At 39.3% G+C, this 19804-nt stretch overlaps 1 protein-coding gene across 1 annotated transcript; it reads right to left on the bottom strand.

Annotated features, from left to right (window-relative positions):
* Positions 1-1214: 1214 nt before the first annotated feature.
* On the bottom strand, positions 1215-3786 carry six3b (SIX homeobox 3b). Its single transcript, XM_088323295.1, has 2 exons — positions 3112-3786; positions 1215-1617 (listed from the first exon to the last, which is right to left on the bottom strand). Exons 1-2 carry the CDS (start codon positions 3774-3776, stop codon positions 1488-1490), a joined length of 795 nt encoding a protein of 264 aa, XP_088179421.1. The 5' UTR covers positions 3777-3786; the 3' UTR covers positions 1215-1487.
* Positions 3787-19804: the final 16018 nt, after the last annotated feature.

Genomic DNA, 19804 nt, shown 5'->3' with positions numbered 1-19804 from the left:
ACCACACAACATAGTACATTCAAGGACATTATGTAAATCACATCTTTACAGGTGTGCTTCGGCAGTTAAAAATTTTAGGCTGCAATAATGACTTCGGGCCAGAGGGTGGCAGCATAGTAACATATGATTTACGTGGATTTTGTTGACGGACTCGATTAAACGCTCATTTTTTCGTCTTTTTGGTAGTTTGTTGCATCCCGAACCGGCCTGATAAAAGTATGATAAAAACAAATAGGCCCAATAGAAAATAAACCATAAGCGTTAATTGAACCCAGTCGGCCATTGCTAACACATACTTGAAAAAGAAAATATTATACCTTCAAGTTTTTAGTGGCACCGCCAAATACGCAGACCAGCTTTAAACAGGAAAAGTCGCCAAAAGTCACGATATAAAAACATTTTCATAGACTTTTCATATATTTTTGTTAATCGAAATTAATTTTTGAAAAAAACCGCCATTTTTGGGAAGATTATTTATGTGTATTAATCGAGAGAAGGCACTCTGTCACATTCAAGTGCTTTAGAGGAACTACGTAAATCACAACTTCAAAAGGAGTCACAATAAATAAGCGTTAATCAAAATGTACAGATATTATTTGTGAACATGGATCTTTTAAATGAAAATTAAATAAAAGTACCTTCAGTTTGGGAAGAAGCTTAAAATGTATTAATCTGGAAGGAGGTATTTTGTCACATTCAAGTGCATAATGTAAATCACATTCTCAACAGGAAACGTCGAGAGAAGTCAAAATATAAAAATTTTCCTTAAAATGTTCGTATATTTATTTGTTAACGGAGATTTTTAAAGTCGAAATTAAATAAGAACTGCTATGTTTGGTTGGTATCTCACAACTTATTTAGCCACAAAGTGGCGCTCCTCTCTTTTCACTGATGATTTTTTGGCATGCATTTCTTTTAGTTTCAATTTGTTTTTATTTTACGTAAAAGTTGTGTAAGCTTACTTAAAAATAAAAAAAAACCTTCATATATACATATATATGATACTACTATTCTCCCCTTACAAATTGTAAGTGTTTAAAACGAATACATTCTAAGAAGCTCTAATTAATTTGAAATGACTTCAATTGAATATAGATTTGATATTCACATTTTCAACGAAAAAAATCACAGGATAATAAAACACAACATACAACAAAAAGCGATTGAAAATGTTATTAAAATGAAAGGAAATCAGCCGGGTTAGATACATTTATTTCTATAAAATCGTCAAACATTTTATTTTCAGTACGTAAAAAAAAAACAGGACAGCGGTGTAGAGTACCAAAAGGAAGAGGAATCATGAAGCCATGTGTGTAAATATATAAACACTCGAAAGTAATAAATATTTAAAAGGGAGGAAAAACAGGTTTCCATGGAGACGTACGATTTAAACCATCTTGCATAGCTTAGGGTCACTTTCATCCAGCAGGTTGTGGTCTTGATCCTCTCCATAGATCTCCTTTTTCCAAACGACGACAATAAATAGTTCACACCTCGAGGTCCGAGTCACTGTCCGTTACCGAGAGAAGCGTTTGGCCCTCGGCTCGCTCGCTGTTGATATCCGGGCTGCTCGGGGGATGCTGGGGGCCCTCGGAACATAATCGGTGGTGCTGCAACCTGGTAGGGCGAAAAATACGGGAGATTTTTTTTAGTTTTTTACATATAATAAAGATAAATTGTAAGTTTTGAAGACATTTTAAGAAACAACTATGGATCGTTTAGTGTTACACCATTCCCAACTTGTGTAGTATATTATAATCGTTTATTAAGCAAAAAAATAATATTTTTAATCGATATTTGGTTGATTTTTTCTCTCTTTTTAAATCCAAGAAATAAAGTTCCGATTGGTTGTACCGTAAAACAATTAGTACGCATTTAAAACTAAAACTAGCAAGATATAAGGACAAAAGCAAACGTGAAATTAAGATTTCGTGTTTCAAATATGTATTTGAATTATTTTTCATTCGTTTTTCTCACGAATTTTATAGTTAATCCTAATGTTTCTGAATGAATTGGACCGTTTGAGTTTATATTTAATATTATCGCTTTTGATGCTTCTTTTACATAATTAGCAGGGGGTTATAAATGAATACAAGACTTAAAATAATAGTTATTATTTCGAATAACTTTTTTATGAACCATGTTTCTTATTTTCTTATATCACACTTGTTAAATAAACCAATGAAACTTAAATTAACCTAAATCAACCCCCTTAAACTGCAATTTTAGCAAGTCAGAACTCGTAGTGTATGTTGCTAGTTTACCCAGTTTTAAGTATTTAATCGCGTACTTCTTAATTGTACTATTTCTGAAAGAAAAAAATATATCATTTGAGTTTATGTTAGGTTCTATTGCTTTTGATTCTGATTTTACATCAAGGTTGGTAGATTTCAAATGAAAATAAGCCTTCAAATAATAATAATTATTATTGTTGTGGATTACTCTTCTATGAACCATTGTATTGTCTAATGCGGACGAAAACCAGTGCCAAGAGCAGAAGTAGCAGCAAGATGACAGACAAACCTGGCGGCAACCTCTAGATATGGATTTCACTGCCATACAAATTTCTCGACTGATGATAAAAATTAATGTATGATAGATAGTAGGCGGCACGGCAGCTGAGTAGTTAGTGTGTCTGCAGCGGTGTTCTGAGGTTCAAATCCAGCTACAAGCCTTCCTGTGCAGAGTTTGCATGTTCTCCCTGTGCTTACGTAGGTTTCCTCTGGGCAGATGATTTCAAATGAAAATAAGCCTTCGAATGATAATAATTATTATTATTGTGGATTATTCTTCTATAAACCATGCTACTTTCGTCTTTTATTACTTTCTATTGTGAATTGGTAAAAAACAAATTCAAATAAAATGAAATTGAATGTACATTTCTTTAATCTTCTAGCAAAAGATGTAGCCATAGAGAATTGGATCTGCAGGAGTTCAAATCCTAACCTACTTTTACGCACGATTGCGCCTTTTACGCACGGCCAGCAAAGCGACCCAGAAGCCGAACGGATCATAGAATAGTTCGTTTGAGTTGGGAATTTTCAGTTGGTAAGGCTTAGAAATAACGTAACCGCTGGTTTTTAAATAAATAAACCCTCCCAAGCTCTTCACCTGTTCTTAGCAGCCGCAGCTCGGTCTCTCTGCCTGCGGTTCTTGAACCAATTCCCCACCTGAGTCGGCGTGAGTCCGGTCGCGTGCGCCAGCTCTCGCTTTTTGCCGGGGTTCGGATAGGGATCCTGCAGATACCACTCGCGCAACAAGCCGCGCGTGCGCTCTTTGAAACAGTGCGTCTTCTGCTCGCCATCCCAGATGGTGCGCGGCAGCGGGAACTTCTTACGCACCCGGTATTTGTCCACGGGCCCCAGCGGGCGTCCGCGCAACTTCTCCGCCTCGCGGTAGTGCGCCTCCAGCCACATGGCCTGCAGCTTCCCGTGGGAGGCACGCGTGAAGCGGTGGGTTTCCACGATGCGGTACAGCTCGCGGAAACTGCCACTGTGGTAGGCCACCACGGCGCGGGCGCGGCGCACCGATTCGTGTTCCGAGATGGAGTCCCGGCCGTCCGACGTCACCGGGAGGGACCACAGGAAGCGCGCGAGACGCTCCACGTCGCCGGTCTCCTCCAGGGTCTCGCACACGCTGGCGATCTGCGAGGCCGAGAAGCAAAAGCCCGGCAGGGGGGCGCAGGAGCCCGCGGGGTCACCCGGGGATGCATCCGCCGGGTGAGGGAGGAGAAGGCGAGAGGCCGAGAAGAAGTCGAGGGGCGACCTGAACACCATGTGGATGGGGGCGCCCGCAGCGTGTGGAGACGAGCCCCGCCGGGGATGCGGCCTATGAACGCACCTTGGATGGAGGGCGGGGCCGACACTCCCATTTCTGATTGGGCAGGCGGGAGACTGACGTTGTGGCGTCACTGTCTATCAAACTTTGAGTGATGGGACTTGAGTTCAAAAGTGATGAATTGAGACCAGTTTTAGGCACGTTACTTTAAAAAATGAATAATTATAGTTACTTAATACTTCTTTCAAAAAGTAACGTTTAGTAACCATACCTGTCAACCTCCACGGCTCCATGCCCTTACAAACTGTCGTATTTTCCCTTATAAAATACAAAATAATCTTACACCATATTTTTTCTTCAAACGTGTTTATTTATGTAGTTTAACATGTTATATTGTACATGTGTTTCGTTATATCATATATATAGTTAATTAACATTTTGTTAGATACTGAGTTGCTCGACACGAATGAGGTTTATAATAAAAAAGTTCGAAAATGAAGTCGCTTGGACGTTCACTGAAGAAGGAAAAAATTCAAAAATGCATACATGCAAATATAATTAGGTAGAATAATACATTATTGGGCAGCACGGCGGCACAGTTCATGTCATGGGAACCTCCTGCGTGGGTTCAAATCCAGCTCCAGACTTCCTGTGCGGAGTTTGTATGTTCTCCCCGTGCTTGCGTGGGTTTCCTCTGGGCACTCCGGTTTCCTCCCACGTTCCAAAAACATGCATTTCAGGTGAATTGGCCTGTACAAATTGTCCCTAGGTGTGAATGAGCGAATGAGTTGTCTGTCCCTGTGTGCCCTGCAAATGGCTGGCAACCAGTTGAGGCTGTCCCCTTCCCACTGCCCGGAGATTGCTGGGATGGGCTCCAGCCCCCCCGCGACCCTAATGAGGATAAGCGATTAGAATAATACATTAACTTATTCAAATGATGAATTCATTTTCTGCATTAAATTATTGTTGCTAATATACCGATGAAAGGGATAACCACAAACCTGTCTTTTTTCATTTTCTCCTTTTATACTTCCTTTTTTTCTTCTTTATACAACATAATCATTCGTTTGTCTTGGTGATTGGTAGCAGGCATCATTGTAGATTGCCAAAATTGTAGCACTATTCCACATAGTGTCTTGCTGTGAGTGAATAGGTGCCACATCGTGTTTGTAAAGTTTTCCATCGCTTAATAAGAGGAATTGAAGCGTTTATATGGGGCGCAATATGTTGTACGAAATATAATGGTACCTCTACTTATGAATTTATTCATTCTGGGAGTACATTTGTAACCTAAAACATTTGTAAGTAGGGACACCTTTTGAATGTAAATGCGCTAATCCGTTCCAAGCCCCGCAAAAGTATAAAAACGTTTTTTTTAAATCATAAAAAAGCATCAGAACATGAAAGAAACATATTTTAAAATAACATTACCACACATTAAACAGAAAACAAGAGGCACATAATGTAAAAAAAAAACAAAGAATGAAGGATATAATAAAAATAATAATTTACTTTTTTGCCTTCTGTTATTGAAAAACTGATCCAACGACACCTGCTTTTTCTGGCTTTTGGCAATCTGTCGGAAATGCGCGAAGCAGACATCATAAGGAGCCATAGTCTGACACTTTTTTGAGGTGATTTCTTTCCGCAAATTCTGAGACTTGATTGAATTTTACCAAAACGTCTTTTATTTGGTCTGGTGGAATGATGCATCCTCCTCGAAGTCTTTGAACTACTCCTTTACCACGGTGTGTGTTTTCATACCTTTCCAATATCTCTTGCTTTGTGTCGATGGCCAGAAAAAGTCTCTTCTTTTCTCCTGTGCATATCTTGTGAATGATAGTGTTGCATAGCGGTATCATACAGTAGACTGTTTACAGAGCAGGAAGGGGACACGAAGAGCATGCCGGGACTCACTCATGCGCATCGGGTTGCGAGGTAGAACTGTGGTAGTGGCAAATGGCAGCACGTACTGTACTGTATTTTGGACATTCCTATCCTAAAACGCTTTTGTAAATAAAGGCAATACTTTCTTCAGATACTTTAGAGGTACCACTGCATTAACTCAACAGGGGTTTATATTTTTACAATGGCTACTTTTCAATTTTTTATCTGTTAGCACATAAATTCTGAATAAATTAGCTTTTTATTCATGATTGTGTCTCGCATGTTGGTGATTCTCGTATATTTCTATCGACACGTGTTCGGATAATCGACAAACGGCAGATGGACCACCAGGTATCCAGGTGGATAATCGGAGCAAGCACTTTAATCGTCCCCCCCACCCTACTCTAATATTATAAACTGTGAAGTAAGCCGCATTCTCATCGACGCAGGGATTATAACTTGACGTTTAGTCTAATAGCGAGCGTGTTATTCAATCAACATTAACACATGTTGGCGGCCCGGCGCCATATGTTTAGGAGCGTGCCACTTTTGGGTAAGTGGGGGTCCGGAAGGGCACTGGAACATGAAATTGTGTATTGGGGGCGGGGCCAAAGAAAATCATTTCAAACATGGGCCGTTTTACGGTTCGGAGCTTTGGGGATGCGGGGGTGGGAAAACTACAGCTCGCGGGCCACATGTCGCCCCTCAGGCTTTTTCATCCGGACCATCAAACATAAATGGTCAATATGTAATGACAATGTTTTTAATAGTAAATATAGTACTACTAAAAACATTGTCCTCATAGTCACTTTTTGCAACAAAAATACTACTTCAGGAATACTCCAAAACGACTAGAAAACTAAATATAGAAATTACTTCTTAAAAACAGGCACCTAATGTAATATTTGGTCCTCATTCTGATAAGACAAAAAATAATAGAGAAATACTAACAAAATACTACTAGAGTAGTAGTATGATACAAAAATACTATTACAGAAATATCACAACAGAAATACGACAAAAATACAACGATCATAATATTAAAAAATACTAAAGAAATACGACAAAGATACTTGTATGGAAATACTTCAAAAATACTTTTACAGAAATACTACAAAAATACCACTACATTAGACTGATACAAAAATAATTGTATATACATATAACGACAGAAATACTACAAAAATGCTTGTACAGAATTATTACTACAAAAATACAACTAGAGTATTACTACAAAAACACAGCTATACTACAAAAAATATACGATGGAAATACTAAAAAATAATACTGTTGAAACACTACAAAATACTGCAAAATAAAAGTACAGTAATACTATGAAAAAAATACAAAAATATAACAAAAGTAATACTACAAAAAACTACAGCTGTACTACAGAAATTATACTATGGAAATACTACAAAAATACTACTGCAGAAATACTACAAAATACTGCAAAATAAAAGTAAAGTGATACTAGGAAAATACTACAAAAATCTGACAGAACAAATACTACAAAATTACCACAAAAATACAAACTAGAGTAATACTACAAAAATACTACTGTAGAAATACTACAAAACACTGCAAAATAAAAGTATAGTAATACTAAGAAAATACTACAAAAATATAACGAGAGTAATACTACAAAAGTACTACAGCTATACTAGAGAAATTATACTATGGAAATATTGCAAAAAAAGTGCAGAAATACTGGCAAATTACCACAAAAATACAATTAGAGTAATACTACAAAAATACTAATAGTGTTTCAAAATAAATGAGATGAAATGGTCTTTTTTTATAAAGAAATAGAAAATGAAATGTAACTGGTACAAAGAAAAAGATGAGAAAAAGTGAATTGGCTTACGTTATCATTTTTCCTCATGTAGGATGTGATACAAATTTGATACTCATTATTCTGGAACAAAATACTTTCCCCCCAGTACCAGTATTGTAAGACGCTCATTTCTCAAGAGTGGGATGACGCTTTGCACCAAAAACAGTGACCAGATAATGAAGGTGCTGTATCAGAGTTAGATCAGGATGCTTCACCTGCTACTGGTATGCATGGAAACCAGTCCTATCTGTTTTATATGGAGGAGCAAACCCCTATAAAAAAACTGAGTGGAGAGGGATGGGCGCTGCCAGACTGTACTTGCCCAAGACACACTACAGGAAGTGGTGGCCCTTGCAACGATTAAAGAGTCAGTGGATCTTAAATGCTGAGGTATTGCATCTATAATTCTCTATCAACATACAGTGGTACCTCTACTTATGAACGTATTTACATACAAAGGTCTCAGCTTATAAAGAACCTGAACGGAAAAATATTGTCTCTCGTTACAAAGGCGTTTCAGGATACGAAGTCAAAAATACAGTGCACTACCCGCTGCTATGCGCCACTTCCAGAGTTTCTTGAACATAAACAGTTGGCTGGATGTATCCCAGCATGCTCTTTGTGTCACCGTCACAGTTCAAAGACGAAGAAGAGGAAGGTTTCCGACAAAATAGCAGGGAGGAGGATGCGGCCATCATACAATCAGCCTAAATTATTTTAGCTAAATTCCATGAAGTCTCGGAATTAGTAGAAAGAAATCTCCCACAAAGCCGACGTCATTGGATCGGTTTTTCAAGAAGCGCTCGGCAAAAATGTAGATGGTCTGCATTTATATAGCGCTTTTCAAGTCAATGAAGACCTCCCAAAGCGCTTTACAATTTGCTTCACACTTACCCATTCACACACACAAAATCACACACCAATAGAGAGTCAGCCATGCAAGACGCCTACCTGCTTATTGGGGGCATTAGGCATTCAGTGTCTTGCCCAAGGACACTTTGACATATAACACAGAGGAGCAGGGAATCGAACCTGCGACCTCTTAATCCTAAAATGAGCACCCTACCTCCTGAGCTATAGAAAGAGGAAGGGCAGCGCCTGCGATCCGGTGCTCGCTGGACGCGGGATGCAAGCCACTCATGCAATCGGATCGTGATCCGAATACGGAAGTGGATCTTCCGTAGCGGGAGATGGCGGTGTCAAGGACGGAAAAACAGGTCAATAGCCAGGACAGGAGAGCAGAAACGTGGTCGGGATCAAAAACGGGTCGGAAACCGGGACGGGAGAGCAAACGTGGTCGGGATCAAAAAAAGGTCAGAACCGGGGACAAACGGGGAGATCAGGAACGGACGGGTGGAAAAATGAGACAGGCGGGAGTCAGGGTCAAAATGCTTGCCTTGTAAAAACAGAGGTTTGCTGCCGGACTGACAACCAAGTGAAAGGACTGGGCTTAAAAAGGTAAATGAATATTTTTATTCTTTCCCTTATTCTTTGTTTTTCTTTTTACGTTATGTGCCTCTGGTTTCATGTTTATATTGTGGCAACCTGATTCCAACATGTATTTGTTTCATGTTTTGATGCATTATCCCCAAAAAACGTGGGTAATGGGGGACCAGAAACTTGGGTTTGGAACGGATTAGCGCATTTCCATTCATAATGCGTCTCTACTTACCAATTTTCAAGTTACATAACTACTCTCAGAACAAATTAAATTCCTAAGTAGAGGTACTACTGCAAATAATTTTTAATAAATAAAACTCAGCCATTTCTTTCCCTCTGGGCCGGTCCCTGTGCTAACGTTTACAAACCAATATGGCCGTCACTCAAAAAGCATAAGGAAATCAACACGTATTCATAAAACATTCTTGTGTGTTGTTTACTTTGTATCAAACGCCCCCTCCCCCCATTTCCCCATTACTCCCAGTAATCATCCATACTGTGGCACCTACAACAGGGACAATCAAATCACTTGTGGAGCGTCCCCCTTTTCAGAGACGGGACAATTAGCGCAAGATGCACGACACTTGTAGAGTGCTTACGCTCTCCCTCCGTCATGAACAAAGACCCCAGACCCTAATTATCCCCTGCGCTAACCTCAGATAACAAAAAAGCCGACCTCTTAGGCCTGAGCAGAATTTAACCCTACCTGAAATACAGCAGGGGGGTGACCTAGGCCTCCCCCCCCACTAACTCATCTTCGTTAAGCTGCTAATCACTTCCTGGCTCTTTGGGGGACCTTTTGTGTGTTGCACACCCGACAACAGAATTTCTGGCTTAATGGGTGTGAGGGGCAATCGGGGGGGAGTTGTTTGCCCAGGACATATTATTGGAATGACTCGTTACTTCAAGGCCTTAGTATGTCACAGGTTAAAAAAATACCTAGATCTATTATCCTTTATCGCCTATTGCTGCGTGCAGGGCCAGCACAGCGCACTTAAGCAGGGCCTGGTGCTTCTTTTATTTGCCGTGCTGGGCCCGAAAAAAATTAACTACACTTGTACAGCCGTGATCCATTATCCCAGATTGCATATTTTTGCCATTACTTCTGCCTAAAAAGAACTGCACTCATACAACTGCTATCTCTAAACTCTTATTTCTGCAAGCAGGGACAGCTTTTGTCAGGACTGGAGGCTTTCTTTGCCATGCTGTCTACCAGAAATTAAACTACACTTGCAGTGATCCATTATCCTTGATTGCATAGTTTTGCCGTTACTTCTGCCTGAAAAGAACTGCTATCTATAAACTTATTTTTGCAGGCAGGGAGGTTTTTTTTTAGGACTCGAGGCTTTTTTTTGTCATGCTGTCCAACAGAAATTAAACTAAACTTGCACAAGTGTGATCCATTATCCATGTTTGCATATTTTTGCCATTATTTCTGCCTAAAACAAACTGCACTCGTACAACCGCTATCCAGACACTCTTATTTCTGGGAGCCGCGACGACCAAAAAGCACTTTTGTTAGGCCTGGCGCACGGTTGTGGCCGCAATCCTTTATCCCCAGTTGACTATTGCTGAGAGTTGGGGCTGAGAGAGCAAATTTATGTCATGCATTGCCATCTATTTCTGTTCTTTTCGCCTCAAATGAATAGCAACCATGAGGCTGTGATTCATTATCCCCGGTCAACTATTTTTGCATATTGTATGAGTTTCTGTTCCCCATTACCCACGTAAAAGAGGGATTCGCTGATCCCTTTATCTCCCTCAATTGTCAGGGCACCACTTCCTGTGGCGTTTCTTGGGCCAAAATAGCGCCCATCCTTCTTCAGGCTGTTATTTCTTTTAGGTTGGATTACAGTACTGTAGATGGAATGTCACTAGTAAGGCAAATTCTTTGTGCACAGGTAGAGGTAGCTTACAAACCCAAATACAGCAGTATCTCTACTCATGAATGTCTCTACATACGAAAGTGTCGGGTTACAAAGTACCTGAAAGGAAAAATATTGCCTATTGTTACAATGTAAAAATACAGTACTATATGCGCTGCTATTTGCTGCTACCAGTTTCCCTAATGTAAACAAAGTGGTTATCGCTTCAACCCATTGCGTATGCGTGCTCCCAGCATGCTCATTGTGTCGACGTCACAGTTCAGAGACGAGGAGTAAGGGGATCCGGAAAGATAGCGGGGAGGAGGACGCAACCATCATTTAATCAGCCCAAATTAAAGACGTTTTAAGAAAATTCCTCTCAGTTTCGGAATTTGTAGAAAGGAATCACCCGTATAGCAGACGTCATTGGATCGTTTCTTTCAAGAAACTCTGGGCAAAAGGTAACTGAATTATTGTAAGTGCCTCTCGTTTTTGTTTATTGTGCAGCAATGTAGCTTTAACATGTATTTGTTTCATGTTGTGATGCTCTTTTATGATTTATTAAAAACTAAAAACATACTGTAGTTTTGCGGGGCTTGGAACGGATTAGCGTACTTACATAGAAAAGCCGTCTCTACTTACAAAGTTTTCAGGTTACGAAACTAATCCTAGAACGAACTCAATTCGTACGTAGAGGTACCACAGTGTTCAGGTTAAAAACACGAATGAGACTAATTCCGCATGTCGCAGTACGCACAAAACGGTGACAGATGGCCGACAGACACAAACATCAAAACACAAACACCTTCCCGCTAAAAGGACAAACAAGATAATCAGATAATTTGACTAATAATTCATCGGATAATGGCAGATGTCGGGAGTCCAGGTCACGCCACTTTCAGCGCGCGAAATTAAAAAAAAAACACATCTGGAGCGCAAACAGCATCTGCCGAGGGACACACGCAGGGTAGCAGTTAGCATGAGTAGCTCATCCTCAGCCCCTGTGAAATAACCATTTAAACCAAGAATCTCCAACCCTTTTCAAGCATCAACTTCTTCTTGTTACTAATAAGCGCAAAAGGGACCGTCTGATTCGAATTTAGGAAGACAGCTTGCTGAATAGCTAAAAGCTAGCTTGGCAGTTAGCTAGAAAGGTAAACAAGTAGAAAAACTCAAATGGCGATAGATAGACAAAAGAATACATAAGAGAGCTCAAATCAAAGCTAAATAGCTAGTGAAAAAGGATCCCAAATTTCAGTTTGAAAACCAAGCAAATAAAAAGGTCAAATATTAGCTAGATAGCATGCAAAATTGTTTAAAAAGCTAGCTAGATAGCTTGCTAAATAGCTAAAAAATAGCTTGATAAATAGCAAGAAAGGTAAACAGGAAAAAGTAGGAATCTAGAAAGCTAGCTAAAAGGGTAAAAAGCCATCTAAATAGCAGAATAGAATGCTAAAAACAAAGCTAAATAGCAAGCTAGAAAGGATCACAAAATGTAGCTTGATAACTAGCAAAAAAGGCCAAATGTTAGCTAAATGTCATGCAAAAAAATGTAAACCGCTAACTATATTTCTTGCTAAATAGCTAAAATTGTAGAAAACAAGCTAACTACAAAGCTAAAAAGGTAGCCAGATAGCTAGCTCCAAAAACCATTCATTCGCTTTATAAAACCCACAAATCTGAATTTAGTTTGTTGCAATTCCTGTCAAAATAAAATATAAATAAATTTGTTTTGTCCATGACTTCAACTGGAATTAATAGATTTGAATTTCCAAATTAACAAATTGTGTTATTACCATAATGCTACTATATAAATAGCAGGTTAATTAAGGGATATAGGGTAAAATAGACTCAACCAGTTAAAAACGTTTTACTAGAAAATCACAATGACCCAGCAAGGGTGAACTACTTTCAGAACAGGGGCACCATGGTTGGAGACCCCTAATTTAAGTTTTCTGAAAAATGCTCATTGAGACTTTAAAAAATACAATTATGATTAAGAATAGGAATTCTGCGTGAAATAATTTTTTGAATTAAAATAAAAGAATCTTTAAAAAAAAAAAAAAAAAAAAAAGGATGTCATTGCTTAATATTGTTGCTTTTTTTCCCCCAGTGATAAATACGTGTTGGTCATTGTTGCTTCAACGGCTGTGTATCAGTCGACAGAACACAAATGTAAGAGTAGGTTTAACAAACACAGATATTAAATCGAGAAACTAGTGTTAAATATGATCTACACTGCATGAGTAATGTTCTAGCTATGAACTCCGAATTCGGAGTTGAATTTTAACAGCACCAAAGACTTTTTACCTAGTGGCAAACTTGACTAACACTCCTTAGTGCAGTCTTGTGTAGATACTAGCTTATCAGTGTAAAATTAACTCTACGTTCAGTGTACATTTTACACTCCGTAGAAAGGAATTGGGGTAGTGTTAAAATGTAGTCTTTAGGTGTTAAATTAACATTGGTCATTCGATTGTGCAGGTGGAGTCTGATGCATTTTGTGGTCGGTTACAACTTAGCTACTGTGTTGCCTATAATATTCAATGTTTTTGCTCTTTAAAGGGACAGTGTGTAATATGTAGTGCCTCCTAGCGGTAAAAAAACATTTCATTACAAAATAGATGGATTTAAATAATACACTAACTGTAATATAAATGTGAATTTTCTAATACTATCATGTTGAGAAATATGTATTAAATTGACATAAATTTAGGCTCCCCTAAGGGGAGCTGACCTCTATGTTGACCATTTTGTTTGTACAGTTGCCCCCCAAAAACTTTTTATTCTACTCTTTTTCTATCATTTTTTTCTTTTATTGTATTTTATTTTTCATTCTTTGCTGCCTTTTTCTTGTTTTGTTTTCATTTTTATCTCTATTTTTCACCCATCACTCTTTAGTTTCTCTTCTGCCTTTTATCTTTTCTTTTTTGTCCTGTTTCCCTTTACTTTTATTACTTGCTTTTCCCTTTTCTTGTTTTTCTTACTTTTATCATTCTCTTTTTCTGGTTTATCATTTCTTCCCTCCCTCCCCATTCCCAATTGTTCCTTTTTCTTGTTTCTTCTATCTTTCCTTTTTTCCTTCTTCACAGAAGACTGATTCACATCATGCCGATTTTGGCTAACCTGCATTGGCTCCCTGTTAGCCTAAGATGTGATTTCAAGGTTCTCTTAGTATTATACAAAATCATAAATGGATTTGCTCCCTCATATCTTTCAGATCTGATTCCCCCCTATGTTCCGGTCCGAAGCCTTCGTTCTGAAAGCGCCGGTCTACTGGTGATCCCAAGAGCCAAGAAGAGATCCGCCGGTTCGAGAGCGTTCTCCATCCGGGCTCCGGTGCTGTGGAATACTCTTCCCCCTGAGATCCGATCTGCAACCTCAGTGGAAATGTTTAAATCTAGGCTTAAAAGACACGTCTACTCTATAGCATATGAATAACCTATACTTTTTGTGGATAATATCTCTGTATTATTTGTAATTGCAACATCCTTTGCTGTCTGGTAATCCTGAAAGGGGGATACCACATGTGCGGTCCCTTCTCAAGGTTTCTTCATTTTCCTCATGTTGAGGTTTTTGAGTTTTTCCTTGCCCTCATGTTGGTTCCAGATCAGGGGATGGTGTAATAATAGTCTGAAATAATTATCTGTGCAATAAACTGTGCAGCCCTTTGAGACTTGTTGTGATTAAGGGCTTTACAAATAAAAATGACTTAACTGGTCAAATAAAACTGAAAAGAAAAACATTGCTTTTCTGTCACCTTTGAGTTTCCGTAGTTTGTCATATAGCACTTGTTTCTGGTTGCACAGAAGGAGTGACATCTAGAAGTCAAATATGACACACTATCCCTTTAATACAAGACCTCTATCAGTTTTGAATGATAGTCAGATTAAAACATGAGGAAAAACAACAAATCTGATATTTTGGCAACCTCTCCCCCTCACCTCAGGAAGAGGTCAAAATCTATTATGGCTCAATCGAAACTTAAGTCTTCTTTTGTGGGTTTTAATCGGGCGCAAAAACCATGTGCGTGAAAGGAGATGGTGAAAGGGAAATTAAAATCCCGATAAAAGGTGGGGTCACATTGTGATTCTGGGCGGTGCGGGAGCATTAGTGTCTTTTTTGGGCTAGGTCTCGTCTGGTTTGGCCACGGGGCCGGGGGGAAGGGGGTGTTAATCCCTCGATAATCCGCCGCATGTTAACCTATCTGAGCAGCAAGAGCCGGATTATCCTGATAACAATGGCCGGCCGCTCATCTTCTAAATTACTCCACTCAAAATCATATGCTTCACGCAGAGATCAGCGGGCCCGTTTGGCCCCCCTGTGTTGGTGGCACACAAAACACACGCTGTATTTAATAACCGCGTATGGAAAATTGGACTTCTAATTTTGCATCATTTCCATAAGATTAAAATGATAAAAAGAGCAAGGATCAAGGCTGCAACTGGCATCCGCTAAAACAAGGAGGCATTTTGGGGAGGACATAATTAAAATAGTTGAGATTGGAAAAAGGGAGGGGGGGTGGTGGGCGAATGCCCCACTTACTAAAATAACAACTAGATTTTCGGGAACTGTCCTTTGATAAATGTCCCGATCGGAGCACACACAGTGCCTTGCAAAAAGTACGACCTTCTTTTGCTGCAATCATAGCCACAAGTCTTTCTGGGTATGTCTCCAAGTTTTTCACAGCTTGTAACAGAAATATTTGCCCATTCTTCTTTACAAAACAGCTCAAGTTCCTTAAGGTTTGTTGGTGATGGTTTGTGCACAGCATTTTTCAGATCTTTTCACAAATGCTCAGGATTGAGATCTGGACTTTATGTTGGTCATCCTAACACCTTTATATTATTAGTTTTAAACCATACCATTATATATTTTGCTTTTGTAGGGTGGTTGTGCTGTTGGAAGGTGAACAAGCACTTCAACAGATTTTCTGCCAGAATCACCTTTTATTTAGCTCCATCCATCTTACAATCAACTCTAACCATCTTCCAGTCCCTGCTGACAAGCATCACCAGAGGATAATACTCCCACCTCCATGTTTGACAGTGGCGATGGGGTTTTCACGGTGATGTGCAGTGTTACTCTTATGCCAAACATAGTTCAGCTCAAAAAATTCAATTTTGGTCTCAACTGACCAGAGCACCTTCTTCTACATGTTTTTTGTCTCCCATATGGCGTTTTGCTAACGCCAAACGGACCTTGATATGATATTCTTTCAGAAAGGACTTTCTTCTTGCCACTTTTCCATAAAGGGCAGACTTATGCAGAGTACGATTAATAGTTGTTTTATGTACAGATTGTCCCACCTTAGATGTGTATGCCTGCAGGTCATCCAATGTGATCATGGAACTCATGGTTGCTTCTCTGATTAGTTTTCTCCTCATTTGGGCTGAAGGTTTTGTTTCTTTCTTCCAATAATCAGTCTACTAGTATGATTTTTCATGATATTGTCACATTTCAACATGGGATATTTGAGATTTTGAAAGCAGTGGAATGTTTTTATGAGCCTGTGGAAAACCTGATGGGTCTACACCTCCCCCAATCCCTAGTTCCGGAGGCTCACCAGGTAAATTGTGTCGGAGTCACAGGATCTAGACCAGTATCTCTCAACGGCAGGTTGGGACCCAAAAGCTGGTCAGTAGACCCTGTGTCTTTGCCTTGGCGAAATAATGAGCAAAAAATAGATTTTAAAAAAAGGCAATTATACTCCTTGACAGTAGATGGCAATAATGCACCTCTAAACCTCTTCAGTCAATTGTCACAGCTCATTTTGATATGATTTTGTAGGTTTTATTTCCTTTTCTGCCCATAATAATGTGTCCCAAGAGGTTTAAAGGGGAAGGGAAAATGGAAAACTGAACTACAATTGAGTTGAAGAAGGAAATAATTGCGAAATATGTGATTGGTGTACGGGTGTCTGTCATTGAAGCACTGCTGGAAGGTAAAGTGCTTCAATGTTTTATTTTTTAGCTTTTGTGTATATTAATCTTCATGTATATCAATCTTTATTATCTCCACAATTGAATAATCATAGTTTAGATACACTATTAATATTTGGAATTTCTGTTAGTATGTGGCAAAGCAGGTTTAGGGCTTGGTTTATCCAAACTAACAGCAACATTAACAAAAACGAATAACCCACATTGGCCATGAGCCACAGTGACCACAAATTTACAACAAAATGGCCACAAGATAGTTCAAGCTTTGAAAAAAAAAGGTGTTCAGTTCATTTTTAAACACTTTCTAGTTTATTTTAACGAGAAAACGGTTAGGAAAGACTGAACTAGAATAGAAAATTTATTAATAAATATCTCATACTATTGTATGTATTTGAAGCAAGATTTTGAGTTAGTAATTAAACTAATTCAAAAAATGTAATATTCATTGATGTCTAACTGCAAAAATCTTGCATTTCAACATGGCTGAATAATTCTAAATGACAAACTCCGCTTCAGTTTTGTTCCATTTAGCCTCTGCAATCCATAACAGTCATTGCAGGGGCTTCCTACAGTACTTCATAAATTTGGTGGGCCACCAAGCTCTCGACTGTGTTGCAAACAACATTTCTCTCCTATATGAATCAATCAATATATGCCCATGTTGAATCATTTTCCCAATCTATTTGTCCTTGAACACCAAACTTACAAAGTTATCCGGTGGTAACCAAGTATCGGATAAAAAAAGACGCGAGTATTTTATCTATTTGATGTGCTTTGCATCCCCGACTGCGTGATTCAAAAGCAGAGACTGTAGTAGGACGTCTGATCATCGTTTTGCTCTGTAGATCAGTTTTTTGCCTGCCTTTGTTTAGTTTTCCAAATGGCAACAAATGAAAGGGAAGATTATACATGACCCAGGTTAAAATTCACATATGCTACTTTCGATCGGGTCAAGACCGTTTAATCATCGGCCTTAAGTGGATTGTGGGTGCGCGCGTGCCAAACAATCATCCAAATTGAATGTAAACCCCCTACCCCAAAAAAAAAAAATCAACTCTTATTACTCACACAGTATATTTAGATTGCTCATTCACATTTGAACACAAATCCCATAATCCCACTGGGGATTGAGAAGACCTTAAAGAAGCAATGTGATTATGATTAAACGAGTGGCACGGATTAGACGAGGCCCGTCGTTGGTGTAGTGCAACTTTATGGTAGCAATGATTTTCCTCACGCCTTGAAGCAGGAGTCTCAAACAACTTTGAGACCCCCACATTAATTTGAAATTTTAAGTGAGGGGCCAAATACCAGGAAAAAAAATCTAGCAGTGGGTCAGACTAGAGGTTTAAAAAGAGAAAAATAAAGCGACAAAGAAATAAAGAGAACAAGGGAGACAGAAGGAGAGAGGTGAGGAAAGAGTGACAAAAAAAGAAAGCACAATAGAGATAGAAAAGAGAAAAAAAAGAGGGAGGAAAAAAAAGACTTGGAAAGATTATATTTATATATATATTATGTATGAAAAGGGAGAAAGAGATAAGAGATAAAAAAGAGACAACAAAGGAGGTAAAGAGAGAGAGAGGGAAGGAAAGACCGAAAAAAGAGAAGTAGAGAAAGTATAACAGAGGGAAAGGGAGGAAAAAACGAGAGGGAAAGAGAAAGAGGTAAAAAATAGAAAGACAGATGAAGAAACCGAGAGAATAAAATTGAGAGACTTCGAGATCGAGAAAAAAATAGGGAAAAAGAATGAGATGAGAAAAAGAGAAAGAGACAAAGGAGAAAAATGGGTAAGTGTGTGAAATTGTCAATGAAAAAGTAGATGAGAGTGAAATAGACAAATAGAGAGAAAGATGTAAAAAGGAAGAAAAAGACAGGGTAAGAAAGAGGAAAAACAGAGAAAGAAAGAACAATAAGAAAGTAACAAAAAACAGAGAGAGGTAGTATGAAAGAGGGTAAAAGAAAACAAAGAGAATGGTTACTCTGCAAGTGGCGACTGGCTTTGGCGACATCAAGTGGACACATTTGACCGTGCAGCTCATTTTTCTTCCCCGCTTCTCTTGGCATCGTTTCCCGGGCAGGATTAAAACCCTTGGCGGGCCTGACCTACGAGCCACATGTTCGACACAAGGGAGTGGCTGAACAATACACAGCATCCCTTTAAACAAGCGCATTTATGTTACAAAGACTTTTATAACTGTAATGGAACAAACCCGAAAACATTTTTTCCCTCAACGTCCTCATCATTTTTTATTTTCGGAACCCCCACAAACGTCCAGTGTGAGAAGATGAGAAAACAACATCCAGCTTGATGAGTGGCCAGGTTACCCCCAGCCCTCACATTTTTATTTCTCTCTCTATTTATATAGACGCCTTTTGTAACCAAATGTTGAGTGCAAACAAACAACAGCAATACAAACAGGAGAACCAGAAACGCACTGGATTGTTATTATTCTCTTTTTTTTTTTTTTAAACGACCACTTCACTCACTCTACGAAGCGACCTGCTAAGGAACATCATGGACAACATTGGAGTGGGAGGGGGTGTTGGTGGGGGGGACAACCCAAAAAAAGGAAAACATGCCGGCATGTGCGCTTCCCAGTGTGCTAGTAAAGGGGGCTAAGGCAGGGTTTGCGACCATCCCCCCACCGACAATCAAAAGTCCAACCAGTGATACTACACTTAAAAACTCCTTTTCACTCTTACCCACGTTCTTGCTCATCATCAGAAAGTTTGGCCACCGGGAATCCAGAAGCCGCAAGGGAGTGGAGCCAACCATTGTCGATCAATGTCCTCAAACAGGTGGCGTCCTCATGCAGTGCGGCCTGCAAAGGTGGCACAACACATACAGTACATGCACGGGGGGTTATGTGTTAATGTGTGCGTTTGGCCTTGAGGTGGGGGAGGGGGGTGATTTGACATTCCCCCCAAAAAGTCCGGAATAATCGGCGTGTAATGTCTTTATCTGATGTCTTCCCTCAGCCATTTCTGACAAACACGCACGCACCCGAGGTCCTCATGGTGTGAAGTCAGGTGTTGACATTCAAGGGGAAAAAAAC

Source organism: Urocampus carinirostris, chromosome 19, assembly GCF_059441175.1.
Source record: "Urocampus carinirostris isolate Australia breed hairy pipefish chromosome 19, RoL_Ucar_1.0, whole genome shotgun sequence".
Lineage (NCBI taxonomy): Eukaryota > Metazoa > Chordata > Actinopteri > Syngnathiformes > Syngnathidae > Urocampus > Urocampus carinirostris.
Note: the sequence above shows the minus strand (reverse complement) of the source record. Positions and strands in the feature narration are given on the sequence as shown.

Bases quoted from the DNA above. Each gene is read 5' to 3' on its own strand.
- six3b (XM_088323295.1), bottom strand. From the start codon at position 3,776: ATGGTGTTCAGGTCGCCCCTCGACTTCTTCTCGGCCTCTCGCCTTCTC. The intron at 1,618-3,111 runs GTGAAGAGCTTG...TCGCCCTACCAG, and splicing joins GCTGCGGCTGCTAAGAACAG to GTTGCAGCACCACCGATTAT.